Genomic DNA, 13890 nt, shown 5'->3' with positions numbered 1-13890 from the left:
ATATAAATTTTCTGATTAACACAAATTGACATACAAACTTGGTTTGCCACAACAGCCTACTCTGTTATGTTCTGTTTTTCGCCACAGCTCTTTAGGTAATCGAGATGTCTATAATTTACAATTGGTGGCAAACCTTTCAAACAGAAAACAGATATTTCTCAAGATATTTTGAGAAACTTACAAGATAATTCCAACACCTTCATTAATATGTATAGCAGTTTTTAACCGACCAATGCCTGAATGTGACACCTCGCTATGTTTGGGAGCACCTTGGTTAAAACTAACTTTTAACTAATTTTTGACCTTTAACTTTTAACTAATTTTTAATCCAAAGCACGATTAACGCAACATTAAGATTATTTTTCAAATAATTAAAATCCAAATTAGACTAATAGTTCTTGAGTTGGTCCAATAATAGTGCACAATTGCAAAATTTCACACATTTCCCCACCTACAATTGTTACAATAAAATTCATACATTAACATCACTTTCATGTGCATTCTCCCTGGGATATCACAGAGTTTTATTTTCTTGCATCAATGCAACACCGGATAATACAATGTTGGCAACACATGCAAATTTAAAACAGCTTCAATGATCGGTTTTCCAGTAACAGAAATGCACTGCTTGCGTGCTTGTGAGTGCTCTCTGGCCCCAAAAGGTGGGTCTCCTCGATCCATATATCCAAGAGAGAATCTGCCAAAACTGGTAAAGCAGAAAAATAGGCTTCAGAAGTAATCAATGGATACTCGTATCTGGTTATGTATAAATTTGCAAAACTGAAAGCTTCTCAGCTGGAGTTCCTGACTGGAACAGAAACCAGATTCAGTTTGTTCTCATGGAAACTTCTTCCCACAAATCTCACCGTTCCGGTCAATAATGCCAAAGTTCATGTATTCTTCACATCACTATAATTCAAATATATTGTTCTCATTTAAAATATAGGAACCCGGCCAATAGAAGGGACACTGTAGATAAATTGTGATAGTGACCTAAAGCTTGCAACACCAATTGGGGTTGAGAAATCAACTAACTAGAACACAGTGCTCCCATAGACACCGTCAGCTGGCCCATTATCCACCCTCCTCTCACTCTCTTGCCGGCTGGTGTTTAACGGTGAAGCCCCACTATTCTCAGCAACCTCAAATTTACAGAGGGGACATGATGCGTTGATCTTCAGCCATTTATCCACGCAGTCCACGTGGAAAAAATGGGAGCACGGTAGCTCCCTCAATTCATCATTGTCTGCATATTTTGCTAAGCAAATACAGCAAACCTGGAACCAAATTGGGGAAAACAAGAGAAAATTATAAAATTATCAACCACTAATAGACATAGTCTTGGGCACTTCATGAATCACGTTGTGCATTCTGTTATTATCACTCACAAAATGACATTTAGCGAAAGGAACCACAATGCCAAAATACCATTTCATCTTTAAAAACCTACAAATCAGCCAAGTTTCTTTTGCAATTCGTCAATTCCAAGTACCCAAACTAAAATAAACAGACGTTGGCCAGCTCAAGTGTATCCAACCAAAATTCACCAGATATTTCCAAATTATTCTTATGAATTTCGTCAATAAAATCCTTTTCCATGGGTTTTATGTTCAAACGTACATGAAAGATCCAATATTTCAGTATTAGATTATTGCTTCGGAATGAGTTAAATGCCTATTTTGTATACTAAAATAAATAGAAATATTAATTTACTCTAAAAAATTAAAGAAAAATAGTAGTAAATAATAAGAATATGAAGCAGTGTCCATGTCTCCTTCCTATTTGGAGATTTTGCTACATCTGATGTTCGCCAACAAACCCGCACCTGACAGGCATTCCAGAATCTAAGAATTCGATTATTGCTTCAAAATGTGATAAATGCCTAATTTGAATATAACAACACATAAAAACATTATTTTACTCTAGAAAATAAAAATAAATATTAAATAATATGACTACTAAGCAATGTCCATGTATCCTTCTATTTAAAAATTTGATACATCTGATGTTATCATATATATACCTGCACTTGATGCAGTCTAGGTAACATAGTTTTAATATTTTTAAAGATACTATGCTTTATAATAATAATTATTATTAAGCTAGTTGGGAAAGGCTTTGTTGAGTTGAGTTGGGCTAATTATTTACAGTTTGATTTAGTGCATGATCCATTTAAAGAGCATGAGAAAAGCACCCACAGAACATAATATCAAACTTACTGCATCATCTCCTGAGATGGCACGCTCTTTTTCTGTTCCTGCTGCCAAAACCCCACCATCACCAGCTCCAGAGTTTACTTCTTGATCATCACCATTTTTCTTCAACTTGAACTTGTAAGTCGGTAAAGCATTAATGGATTCTGGTGTGGCACCTCTGGTTTGTGAAAGATCCTCCCGGAAGCCCAGGATTGAAATTATACAGGGCAAGCAACAACAAATTGTTGCACATAGTATAAATGGCATGGCATACCCAATACAGCTAAATGTAAGGAAAACTATACATAACCTGCAACAGACCAAGAACAATCAGTTGGCGACTTAAACAAGATGAAGCCAATAGAGGAAGTATATGATGCTATCTGGTGTACCTATACAATTTTGGAGCATCAGAGGGGGAAGAGTGACCTCCAAAAATCCACACGTTACCCACAACAAACCACACAGCAAAAAAGCAATCCAATGCCATTTTGAAGTGGTCCACTAGTCCATTGAAGCTGCAAATCAGAAACAAATCACAACATCTATAAATCAGTCTGAGATAAATAAAGCAGATAGGAAAAAACTTAAGCCATAAGATGTAAAAAAGCAGAAAAGAGTCTTTGGCATGGCATTCCTGATTTTTTAACACAACTTTACTGGGGCATACATTTACTCACATGAACATATTGAAATTACATTTGAGAAAATGTTTAAATGGCAAATATAGAAGTATATAATATATGTTTGAAAATAAAATTTTGATTTGAAAAAAGGCATTTGGTGTAGATACCATTGTTGCCATTCATTTTAGATCTTACATAATTACACAATGGATTGCTAGAAACTTGATAATAAGATAATTAGCAACAGCAACACCATTGAAGAGGAATCCAATAGATAGCAATTTTTTTCCTAGAAAATAAATGGAAAACCTCAAAATAGTTAAAAAAATTAATCCTACAAGAAGAAAATACAAGCATAGTATCCACTTGCATTTCAATTTGAAACACTTTCATTTATATTAAGTAATAAACTATTCAAAAACTTGGATTACTTTTAATAAATATGATTCTTCTGATTTAAGTGCATTTTACCTATTCAATACATGATTCAACTGAACTAAGAATTGAGATATCTTCAAGTTCATTATTACATAGAGGTGATTTTTTATTTTTTCTTTCGTCAAATTTATTGAACACGTGTATAAGGAGGACACTTGATATACGTCTTTGTTAATGATGCAACTTAAATATATAAGATAAACTTAGTTGGAAACGTGGAGCTATGCTTTAGGTATAAAATAAGGAAAATAAATACTGACTGTATGAAATGTAGTCTCAGTTAAACAAGGAGTACATATAGCGGTGTAATTGCGAATAGAAAAAAAAAAAAAAAAAAATGATGGCAGCATGTATATGTTGGTACATGCCAAACAACGAGACTCAGCGGACACTCCTAGACACATTTTTGATACCTCAATGAATGTGCTCATTATTCGAAAGCTTTATTTATTTATTTTAATTTCCGACACTTCCTAAACACTCCCCCAACACAGGCCTTATCTAGCACAAATGTATCTTAAAAGGAGTCACATCCCACAATTTTGAAAGTAAATAAGAAATGCATACACATAGAATGTTGGTTTGGGTGGTGAGAAAAGGAGATCCGTGTGGCCAACCCATATACATATAATAAGACTGCTAACTTGATCGATCATAAGTGCTTAAAGAATATCATTTTATTTCGCTAAGCTTAATTTCAATGACCTCTGAATAACAGCAGATATATTCACCAACAAATTCAATAGCAGTGGTACAGTAACAATTTAACATTAAGATAACCAAACAGCTAATAATTACATTAATTGACATGTCCAGTGTTTAACTAGATAAGCAAGAGCAAATGAGACTCACCGTGAGCTAAAGCTTGGGACAATCTCACTGTGTCTTGAAGATGTAACTGCAGTTTGCTGCTCTTCCACTTCTGAATTTCGAACAGCTGAAATAGCTGTGTATGAAGCAGGTTCAGATGAAGAGTTGCCTTGAGAAGAATCCTGTTGTGTCCGTGAGGAATCTTGCTCCCTACCCTGGTTGCGGTTACGAAAGCGCCAATAAAGAACAGGCAGCGTTGCAACACAACCAGATGCATAACCCACAACCCACTCAAATAGTGGGGCCTGTGGTTTTTCATTTCTTGCCAATGACAAAACAACAATAGATGCAATAATTTGACTCACAGTAACAACTAGCTCAACAGAAATCCATAGGCCAGAATTTAATGGGCTCCTACGGCGATGCGAATATCCATCACCTCTCCTTATTAAGGAAGAATTCCTGGAGTTTACTCTATTTGTGGATGACACAGAAGTTTGATGCGTAGGGACTCCTGTGCTACCTGATGCTCTGTCTTCATGCTGTGGTGGGTCCATTCCAGGAGGTTCATCATCATACGATGAGCTTGACGAAGCATCATTACTCCTTGGTATGTCAATGACGTGCTCTCTATCATTATGTGTTTCCTGCCGCTCCATTAGCAAAGGGTATCTATCAGCTCCAATTTCACAAGGTTGTTCCAATGAGGGAACGTCCATCTAAGTCCAACAAAAGTAGATGGAGAGAAAGCATAGATCATCAATGGTGAGATTTCCAACTTTCCAAGCTTCTTCCCTATTAACTTCCAAATAAAAGTATTAACTTGTCTTATAAAATTAACAAGTTGTCCCAAAAAACTTGTGATTCTCAGATGGGTTCTGTTACGAAAACAACACCAAAAATTCAGAACAAAGATTGTTTGCCTTCACTTTTTGCACAATTAATTCAACATACAACATCATGATAGCAATTTCCAAGTCCGGCCAGTTGCGTGTGTACATGACTTTTATTGGTAATAAATCACATTCTGAATCCCTTAGCGATCATAAGTGACATTTTTTTCCTAACTGATCATAAATGAGATTTATAATTCATTGACATGAACGAGAACACAATTTAATAAGCTAAACAACTTCCCATCAGAGTTGAATTAAAAATTGATGAATTTGTATAAGGAACGTCACAAATTGATCAAGACATTACATTTTCAACTTAATCTTGAATATCAAACAAGTACATGTCAAATCCACATACAACAGACAATTAGCAAGAGACCCACCAAGAAAAAATCCAAATTCTCAGAGTGAAATACATAATTTAAGTCAGTACCAAAAACCCACGAATCATATATAATCAAATTTATACAAAAGATCAAAACCAAATTTCACCTGCAAGTATAGACTTTTATCACGAACTCATAGGAAAAACAGATTCATTCAACTTCAACACTACCAAATTATAAGCCTATAAAGGATTTACCACTTGAGATAGAAGATTTAAGAATCTGCCAAGAAAATGTAAACCCTAAATCACAAAATAGTGGGATTAACAAAATTGGTGAGATGAAACGCCTTACCAGATTCAACTAAACAGTGGGGCCATTAAAGACGCAGCTCTGAGAGAAGAATTGGGGAGGCTTTTGGAGCTCAATTATTCACTTTTAACCCTTTTCTTGGAAACTATGTTCTCGAGAAAATATAGCTGTCAGCTTTTGTAATCCATAGCACTCACGAACTCATCATCTAACACAGAAAGAGAGAGATTAAAAGGTTAACATCATATATAGTAGCAAAAGGTTTATGGACCATTGATGGTTGAGCTCGATATCATCGATGTGATCTGACGGTTAAGATTTATTTTCCATTTTATTGTTACACTGTAATTCTGGTCTTTTCCTTTTTAATTTTTATTATTAAAAAAATAAAAGAAACAGTAACTTGTTTACCGGAAAAAGACAATCAATTATGAGCATGTGGGTTTTTTTCATATATTTGTAGGTGCAAAAAACATGGTAGAATTTTTCATATATTTTTTATTGAGGAACCCGTATTTGTAATAGTTTACGGTTGAGTTAGTTTAGGATTTTTCATACATTTTAATTGAGGAACCCGTATTTGTAATAGTTTACGGTTGAGTTAGTTTAGGATTCACATTCTTTGTTCCCAAACTCTTTCATTTTTTTATTTTTCATTCCTATTTGATCCTTATTTTCATTAGAATAATGATACACAAAGTCCTAAATTTCGTTCTCAATGGGATCGCCAGCTTGATTATTGAGGTAAGACTTCGGCAATAATTGGACCAGGCTCAAATGTTTATCAGGCTTGGTTTGGTTTTCTCGATTTGGGCTTCGTGTTCCCACCGGGTCGGTCCCTCAAGGATGATAAATTCGGTTGTTGCTCATTATACATACCCATCTACGTGTTGCTTCATCATTGGTCCTCCAAACGAACCTGTGTCTTGTTCTTATTGGAAGAAAATTTTCCCTCCACAATATTGAATCATGGATCCATGATTTAAACGTGCACTTGATTAATCTCTCAACCCATCGAACTTACTACTTACATTATAAATAAAAAAAGAAAAAAAAAACTAAGGGTAAGGGTAATTCACTAGGCTCCATACATTCTTATTTTGGCAAGATATAAAATGAATTAGATATACTCGCGTCTTATTTTAACATGGGAAAAGACTATTTTTTATTTTTTTTTTTATAAAAGGAAAAAGAAGTGATACAAATTAAATATTTAATGAAGTAACATATACAATATATTTCGGTATCATTTTTTTTTTAGTGGAGGACGAAAAGCACTGTATACAAAAAACAAAAAGTGTCGATTAAATGTATGGAAACATAAACCATCACTTTAAGCAGCCGTCCGGACGCAATCATTACATTTAGCATAATTTCTACTAAGATTCACCTTCTTCAAGATTCGGCTCCACGTCATACGTTGTCTTATCCCCTTCAAATGAACGGTCTTACTATTTTGGAGCTACTTGGATAGTTGGATATAGTCCCAAAAATAGAAACCAAACAAAAATAAGATCTTTGTACATCTGATTCTTTCTAAATTCTATAATATGGAAAAATTTGAATTCATCCGGGGTCTTCATTTGTTTGATCACACAGACATGTCCTGTCAACAAGATTGAAGGATTTTAAGTAACAATAAAGAAGTTTCATAACAAGTTCATTGCGAACGCCTTCGTAACCTAAGTGGTAGGATTGCTCCCCGTTGTCCTTGCCTCCGACTTCAAGCCTTCGCACCCCCTCCCCACTAGCCACTAAACTCTAACATTCTTATCATGAAAAAATATATATAAAAAAATAATAATAAGTAACATCTCATCAAAATAGAATTTCTAACATCAATAAAATTTCTAAAATATTTTTCTTATCACAGGGAAATTTTTTTTCTAATATATTAAGCCAGCCCTGAATATATTGTCTCGAAATATTGGGTCAAGCCCATGAGAGATGCCTTAAAATTTGTTGTAAGCCACAATGACCGGTAATGCCCAAAGAGATAACAGGCCGAGGCCTACAAACGAAGATCCTCATAAAAATCCTAGGCGTTAGCTTGCAAGATCATGGGCTTTCTATGGCTTCACTCACATACTTAAGCCCAATAAGCCCTATATCAAATGGGTTACATCAAACTGACAGGCCCAGTTAAACCTAGAAGGTCTAGTATATTGTGGTGCGATGTGTAATTTTTGGAATGCATTGGATGTGACATGTTTCTCTTGGGTCACGACAAAAATTATTGGGCCCAATGAGAGTCCAACAGCAAGAATTGGGCAAATACTGTAACAAACTACATGTGTCATTAAAATGGGCCACTTATTTAATATCCGACTCCATGGATCACTTTGATACACATTACCTAGTTCACGTCCACAACTATAATATCTTCAGGCTATTGGAAAGAAAGTGACGAGATGTATAGCTGTGACATGACGTTGCTTGAATCAAATTTGTCTAGACAGGGAACGCAAGGTTGGCATATGATCGTACTGGGCGAAAGGCCCATAAATTATGGCCCACCGTTTCGTCCATTTCAAAAATCTTCAAAAACAATTTCTGTTGGATAAGAAAATAATTGTGACATCAAAATTAATTTGCGATCTAGATATATAAGCCATGTAACAAAATACCCATACCCTTTTTGACAAATGGCAATTCAGGCAAGGTCTACTTTACTTGAAGGCGACTAATAATAAAGGCTTCTATAGGAGGACTCTCCAATAATTACTAGTAACAATTTTGAGAGATTCAGAAATTACCATTCAACAGACGTTTCTCTTAAAATATTCCTCAAAAGAATTTGATTGTATAATAGAAATCTATAATCTATGTATAATGTATGGTCTTCAGGGGTGATAGAACTTTTTTCCACAAAAGACACTGCATTTTTTACTTCTAATCTAGGTTATATATATAGTAACTTATAAGAGTAATCTCTTTATTTATTACTAGTAAACTAATTTTACAATTAATTACTTATATATATATACACACACACACATTGAAGAATAAGAAAGATATAGTCATATATATAATGTTGATCTGGGACCAATTGTTCTTGGAAGGTCATTCTGAGAAAGCTTCCAAATTTCCACCCATTTCTATTAAGATTCATGACTATATTTACTGGACCCTCTCTATCTCTCTAGCTGTACAGCTTGTGTATGTGGCAAAATTAATGTGTATTGTTACTTCAACCACAAGTTTCTCTTGGTATTACACCAGTAATGGAACAGTCCCATGAAAAGACATCTCTTTAATTTAGTGTTCAGTTTGAGCTGGCCGGCTTACGTGCGAATGGCATGGCAAGTTGCATTTCACGTGCAGTTCACAGGCATGTGGATGTGGGGGATCCGACGTGTCACAACAGGGACCACCCGTTTCCAGCGGTGGATTCAAGGGGTGTTACCCCACCAAATTTATTTTTTTATTTTTTTTTATTTATTATTTTTTTTTAGTATAGGTATATTTAGTCTAATGTTTTTTAAAAAAAAAATTAATAATAATATTAACACCCCAATTTTAACCCATCTAAACAAGCCTAATATATAAGTCACAATTTTAAAATAAAAGCCCAACCAAACACGCCCAAGGCAAACAAGTCCTAAACAATCACTAAGCCGAAGCACAGACTCTTAAATTCCTAATCTTGCACAGATCAAAGAACTCACTCATTCTCTCCCTCTAAAATCTAACCCTATTTTCTCTAAATTTTTTTAACTCTTTTATCTTTCGATCCCCAATTTTTCCTTATTTAATATTAACCCTTCATTAACAATTCCTGAATTCACCCTTCCGTTTCGTATCTGGATCAACGGTCATGAAGTGATCATCCACACGAAGAATTAATGCGGTCCGAATTAACAGATCTAGGTAGAAACCGGCGGGTTTAGACCACGTTTGCTTAGAAATGTGATGAATGGTGGTGATCCGAGGATTACTGGGGGCATATCTTTTTTATTAAATAAAAAAAGAAGTGGGTTAATTCGTTGTCTCCGCGTTGATCAACCAAACACAGCACAGCATTGACCCGGTGATGTACGTGCCGGAGACAACTCCATCACGTGTGCCCATAGGTGGGACCCTTTTATATATCTCTTTGCCTTGCCCAACCCACAGGAAACATATGCTCGGTTGGAATGAAACATCCATCAACTTTCTATTTATTTATTTATAGTACCGGCGGCTTGGAAGGAGGAGAAGATACCAAGATGAAAATTAGTATATATATATATATATATAGTGCCAGTTCAAGTTTTACACTTTGTGCATGTGTTAAAATCAAATTATTACGGACTACTATATTGTTAAGTCTTTTTAACTTGATGATAATTTTATGAGATGGTATAGCACCATAGCCCTCAACCGGTTATTGATAATAGTATTTTTGTTAGTGACATTGCATGGAGAATAATGATCAACTTCTTCTTCTTTGTATTTTTTTATTTTGTCGCAGATAAGAAATACATGCATCATTCACTCACATGTTCACTTAATTTTTTTAGAAATTCGAACTTTCATCATTTACTTTATAAGGTACATGAGATAGCACTAGGTCACAAAAGTCATTGATGACTAATAAATCAACTAAAATGAGAAAATAATTGATATACCAAACTAACGGATGTCATATGGATGAATGTAAGTGGGGCTCAAATAGGGTCCACCCAATTGCATCCACCGACGGTCATGGATATTTTTTTGATAATAGTTACAAGTATTCGGGGTTTTGTCCCGACTAAATCTTAGGAAACCGTACAAAGTGTTATTTCTACACAAGTTAGGTAAAGTTCAAACTTTTTATCCATGCATGGGTGTGAGCCTAAAGAAATTTTTACACTTAAAGAAATTCGAACCTTTAAACTGATGATTCATGAGGCACCAGCCTCAACAAGTAAATTACTACTTGGGCCAACTCTTTAGAGTTAGGGTAATTGGTCATTGGTTTGAGGGTAGTATTAAGAGGAGTGAAAGGCCAATGCTATTAAGTTATTTAATCAGAGGGTCTAGTTAAAAGTTTCGCCGGGTAAGACCGATTTTATTGGTTAACACTTTTTTTATCGAAAGCTTGTATGAGAGTTGGTTTGATTGTGCTTCTATTTATTGGCAATATCTTTCATTTCATCAAGGATTTCTTAGACTATTTAGATTTAGAAATAAAAACGACAAAGAAATAGTAACATTACTAAATTAATGTTAAAAATTTAGTTAGTTAAATAACTATTCATTAAGAGCTCTCTACTACACGAGGACAGGTCTAAACAACAAATAATTGATAAATCAAAATAAATTAACATCAAAAGATAATTTATGTAAGTAATTATTCAATAAAAATGTATTTTATAAATAAATAAAAAATATTAATTAACATATATATATAGAGTAGTAGCATAGATATATAATTAAGTATACAGGCACATGGGACCAGTTAACCATTTAAACATAACTTGAAAGTTAACTAACAAGGGGAACATGCATGTGCTTAAATTCCTATGACCCGTTGTAGTAACCCTAACCATAAGACAATTTTTTTTTAATCAATCAAATTTGTTATAGTTCTGTTGGTTGCTTACTAACTAAGCACGATTTTTCATATCACTTTAGGATATTTATGCACATGTATGTTTGGCATGCATCATGTGCCACATACTAGACTTGTTCTGCTTCGGTATTTTATTTTTCATTATGATATATAGTATGATTCAAATTAAACATAATGCAGCATAATATATATATATATATATATATATATATATATATATATATATATATATATGTTGCTGAAAATATTGGAGAAAACAAAGAAATAAGGTTTTTTTTTTTGTTTTATTTTTCTTTTGCTTATGATTATATTATGTGATCCGCAGATCCGGTCCCTAAAGTCATGTACGTATTAATAATTTGAGAAGACTATAACTTAAATAACTACTCCTATATTTCAGGATCATCATAAGGTTTTCATGAAATCACAAAAACTAGAATCCAAACCAGGATTGTGGATATATGAATATTCGATCTGATTATAGTTTTCTAACTGACTTACATAGAGATTCTCGTTATACAATGGAGTCTAAATTATCTGTCTATAGTTATTTATTTATTTATTATTATTATTAATATATTAGTTTGGGAAACAAGTCCATGTTAGTCTTAGATTACCTACTGTCCACCCTGCCTTGCACATGCCTTTACTACTTCTTTATGAACAGTTTGGCAAATACCCAATCCTATTAGCAATCCCTTTTTTTGAAATAGTTTTTGAATTAATGCTACTGATCATAAATTCACTTGGAGGAAAAAGAGATAAACGTCCTCACATTTTTTGGTTTTTGTTTGTTCAAGAGCACATCGTACAGCATACATCAATATTAGTCTCAAAATACTCTGCCATTTGGTATAGGCTCACGGGTGTGGATATTGGGTGAGTTGGTCATGTCATATTATTGATACACTCGTTCAATAAACATGCACAATTCAATCAAATTTGTCTTCTCTATACATAAAAATTACTCTCATCTAATTACAATGGTACTTGTTTATTGAGTTGATATACCAATAACATAGTATACGGAGCTCACCCAATATTTTTCCTTAGACCAGACTTTGGAACCTAGTATATGGAGCTCACCCAATATTTTTCCTTAGACCAGACTTTGGAACCTCTTTATTTCACCTCCTTGTGCATGGAACCCACACAAAAGTTCTCCAAAGTCAAATTTTAGAAGCCCCGAGTTCAATTTGGTTTGGATGAAACTGGCCTATAAGCACTAGGGGTGGCCGGTGGGACTTGGCAGATTCGACGGGTAATGCAACTAACGTTATAGTCAAGGTACTAACGTCTCATTCTGTGCGTTTAAGTCTTTAAGACATGAAGATCTAATTACATTCCATCCGCACGACGGTAACACTAAGGCAGCCATCCTTTCACTCCTGCAATTTGAGGTTGGATCACTGCCTGTCACTTACTTGGGTATCCCATTGTCCTCTTCATCAATCAAAGCAAGAGACTGTCAAACATTGGTTGAGAAAATCACTAAAAGGATTGGGAGTTGGACTTCTAGATTTCTTTTATATGTTGGGAGGGCATTACTCATCAAGGTTGTGCTTTGCTTTATTCAATCATACTGGGCTAAGAATTTTATGCTTTTTATGAAGGTTTTGTACCAAATTAATCAGATTCTAAGAAGCTTCTTTTGGACTGGGATTGATTTGAAGAAGAAGAAGAGTGCCAAAGTAGCTTGGCAAGCTATTTTGCAGGCCCAAATTGCATGGTGATCTGGGGTTTCCTGATCTGGAACTCTTTAACGTATATCATTGCCAATCTGAAGCACCTCTGGAAGTTGTGCTTAAAGAAAGACAATCTGGGTATCTTGGACTAATGCTTATGTTATTAAGGCTAAGAGCTTATAGACAGTTAAGACATCTGCACTTAGCTCTGGGTTTTGAAGGAAGTTACCTAGATTTAGAAATATGACGAGGTATTATAAGGCACAAGGTGAGGTCTGGAACTGACACAATGTTGTGGCTGGATTACTGACTACCAAATGGTCCTATTGTCAAACAATTAGGACTCAATGATATGAAAATTCTTCAACTGGATACCTATACCACAGTTGATAGCCTAATTTCCAATTGTGATTATGTTATAACTAACTTTTTACATTTTCCTCATTTCTTCCAGCCAATAAACTTCACCTCCCAGCTGCAAGAACTTGTTTCACCATCTATAGAACAAGACAACATGAATGGCTACCTAGTCTAACAAAATCTTACTCATTCTCTCACACAATTAACCATTTCACTCCCCCATCCCCAACTTTTGTTTAGAAACACTTGATTTGGTTTAAACATCACATCCCAAAACATAACATTATTGTAACGACCCGAACCCGAGGGTCCGAATCCTAACCGGGGCCTTACTCGAACCCAAGGTCAACAAAAGATGTTGTCGTCCTTTCCTGTGGTAATACATAATATACGTGTCATCCCAAGGTTTATAAATAAAAAATAAAAATAAAATAATAACACAACTACAAAAGATGTTAAAACAGTTTGCTAACCTATCTAAACTTGTGGAGGAGCGTCGTCTACCACTTCCTTCCTGTGATCTGAAAAATGTTAAGATATTGGGGTGAGCATAAACTCAGTAGGAAGTGCCTAAGACACACCTTTTATGACCTCGTGAATCCACGTATAGAATAGAAATTAAAAGAACGGGATCATACTATATCGGGGATATAAACCATAACCACAACGTCAAATATAACCACAATTGTCATCCAAGCCACAA

The 13890-nt window shown here is 34.7% G+C and overlaps 1 protein-coding gene across 3 annotated transcripts; it reads right to left on the bottom strand.

Moving 5' to 3' along the window:
* Nucleotides 1-356: 356 nt before the first annotated feature.
* Nucleotides 357-5837, bottom strand: LOC132282664 (E3 ubiquitin-protein ligase At1g63170). Of its 3 annotated transcripts, none has more exons than XM_059784409.1 (5): nt 5646-5837; nt 4112-4788; nt 2588-2713; nt 2220-2505; nt 357-1277 (listed from the first exon to the last, which is right to left on the bottom strand). In XM_059784409.1, the coding sequence occupies exons 2-5, from the start codon at nt 4786-4788 to the stop codon at nt 1035-1037; spliced, it is 1332 nt and encodes a 443-aa protein (XP_059640392.1). In that variant the 5' UTR covers nt 5646-5837; the 3' UTR covers nt 357-1034. The 3 variants fall into 3 exon arrangements, with proteins under 3 accessions (XP_059640392.1, XP_059640391.1, XP_059640393.1); XM_059784408.1 differs by having other exon boundaries at nt 4112-4947; nt 5646-5836; XM_059784410.1 differs by having other exon boundaries at nt 4112-4716; nt 5646-5836.
* Nucleotides 5838-13890: the final 8053 nt, after the last annotated feature.

Source organism: Cornus florida, unplaced genomic scaffold, assembly GCF_030987335.1.
Source record: "Cornus florida cultivar Cherokee Brave unplaced genomic scaffold, ASM3098733v1 CherokeeBrave_3.0.0_Hap2_Chr11, whole genome shotgun sequence".
In the NCBI taxonomy this organism is placed as follows: Eukaryota; Viridiplantae; Streptophyta; class Magnoliopsida; order Cornales; family Cornaceae; genus Cornus; species Cornus florida.
The sequence above is the reverse complement of the archived record's forward strand: the minus strand, read 5'-3'. Positions and strand labels throughout refer to the sequence as shown.

Excerpts from the sequence above, each read along its gene's own strand:
- LOC132282664 (XM_059784409.1), bottom strand. The coding sequence starts at position 4,788 with ATGGACGTTCCCTCATTGGAACAACCTTGTGAAATTGGAGCTGATAGA. Across the intron at positions 2,714-4,111 it reads GTCCCAAGCTTTAGCTCACG|CTTCAATGGACTAGTGGACC; the intron begins GTGAGTCTCATT and ends TCTGATTTGCAG. Across the intron at positions 2,506-2,587 it reads GATGCTCCAAAATTGTATAG|GTTATGTATAGTTTTCCTTA; the intron begins GTACACCAGATA and ends GGTCTGTTGCAG.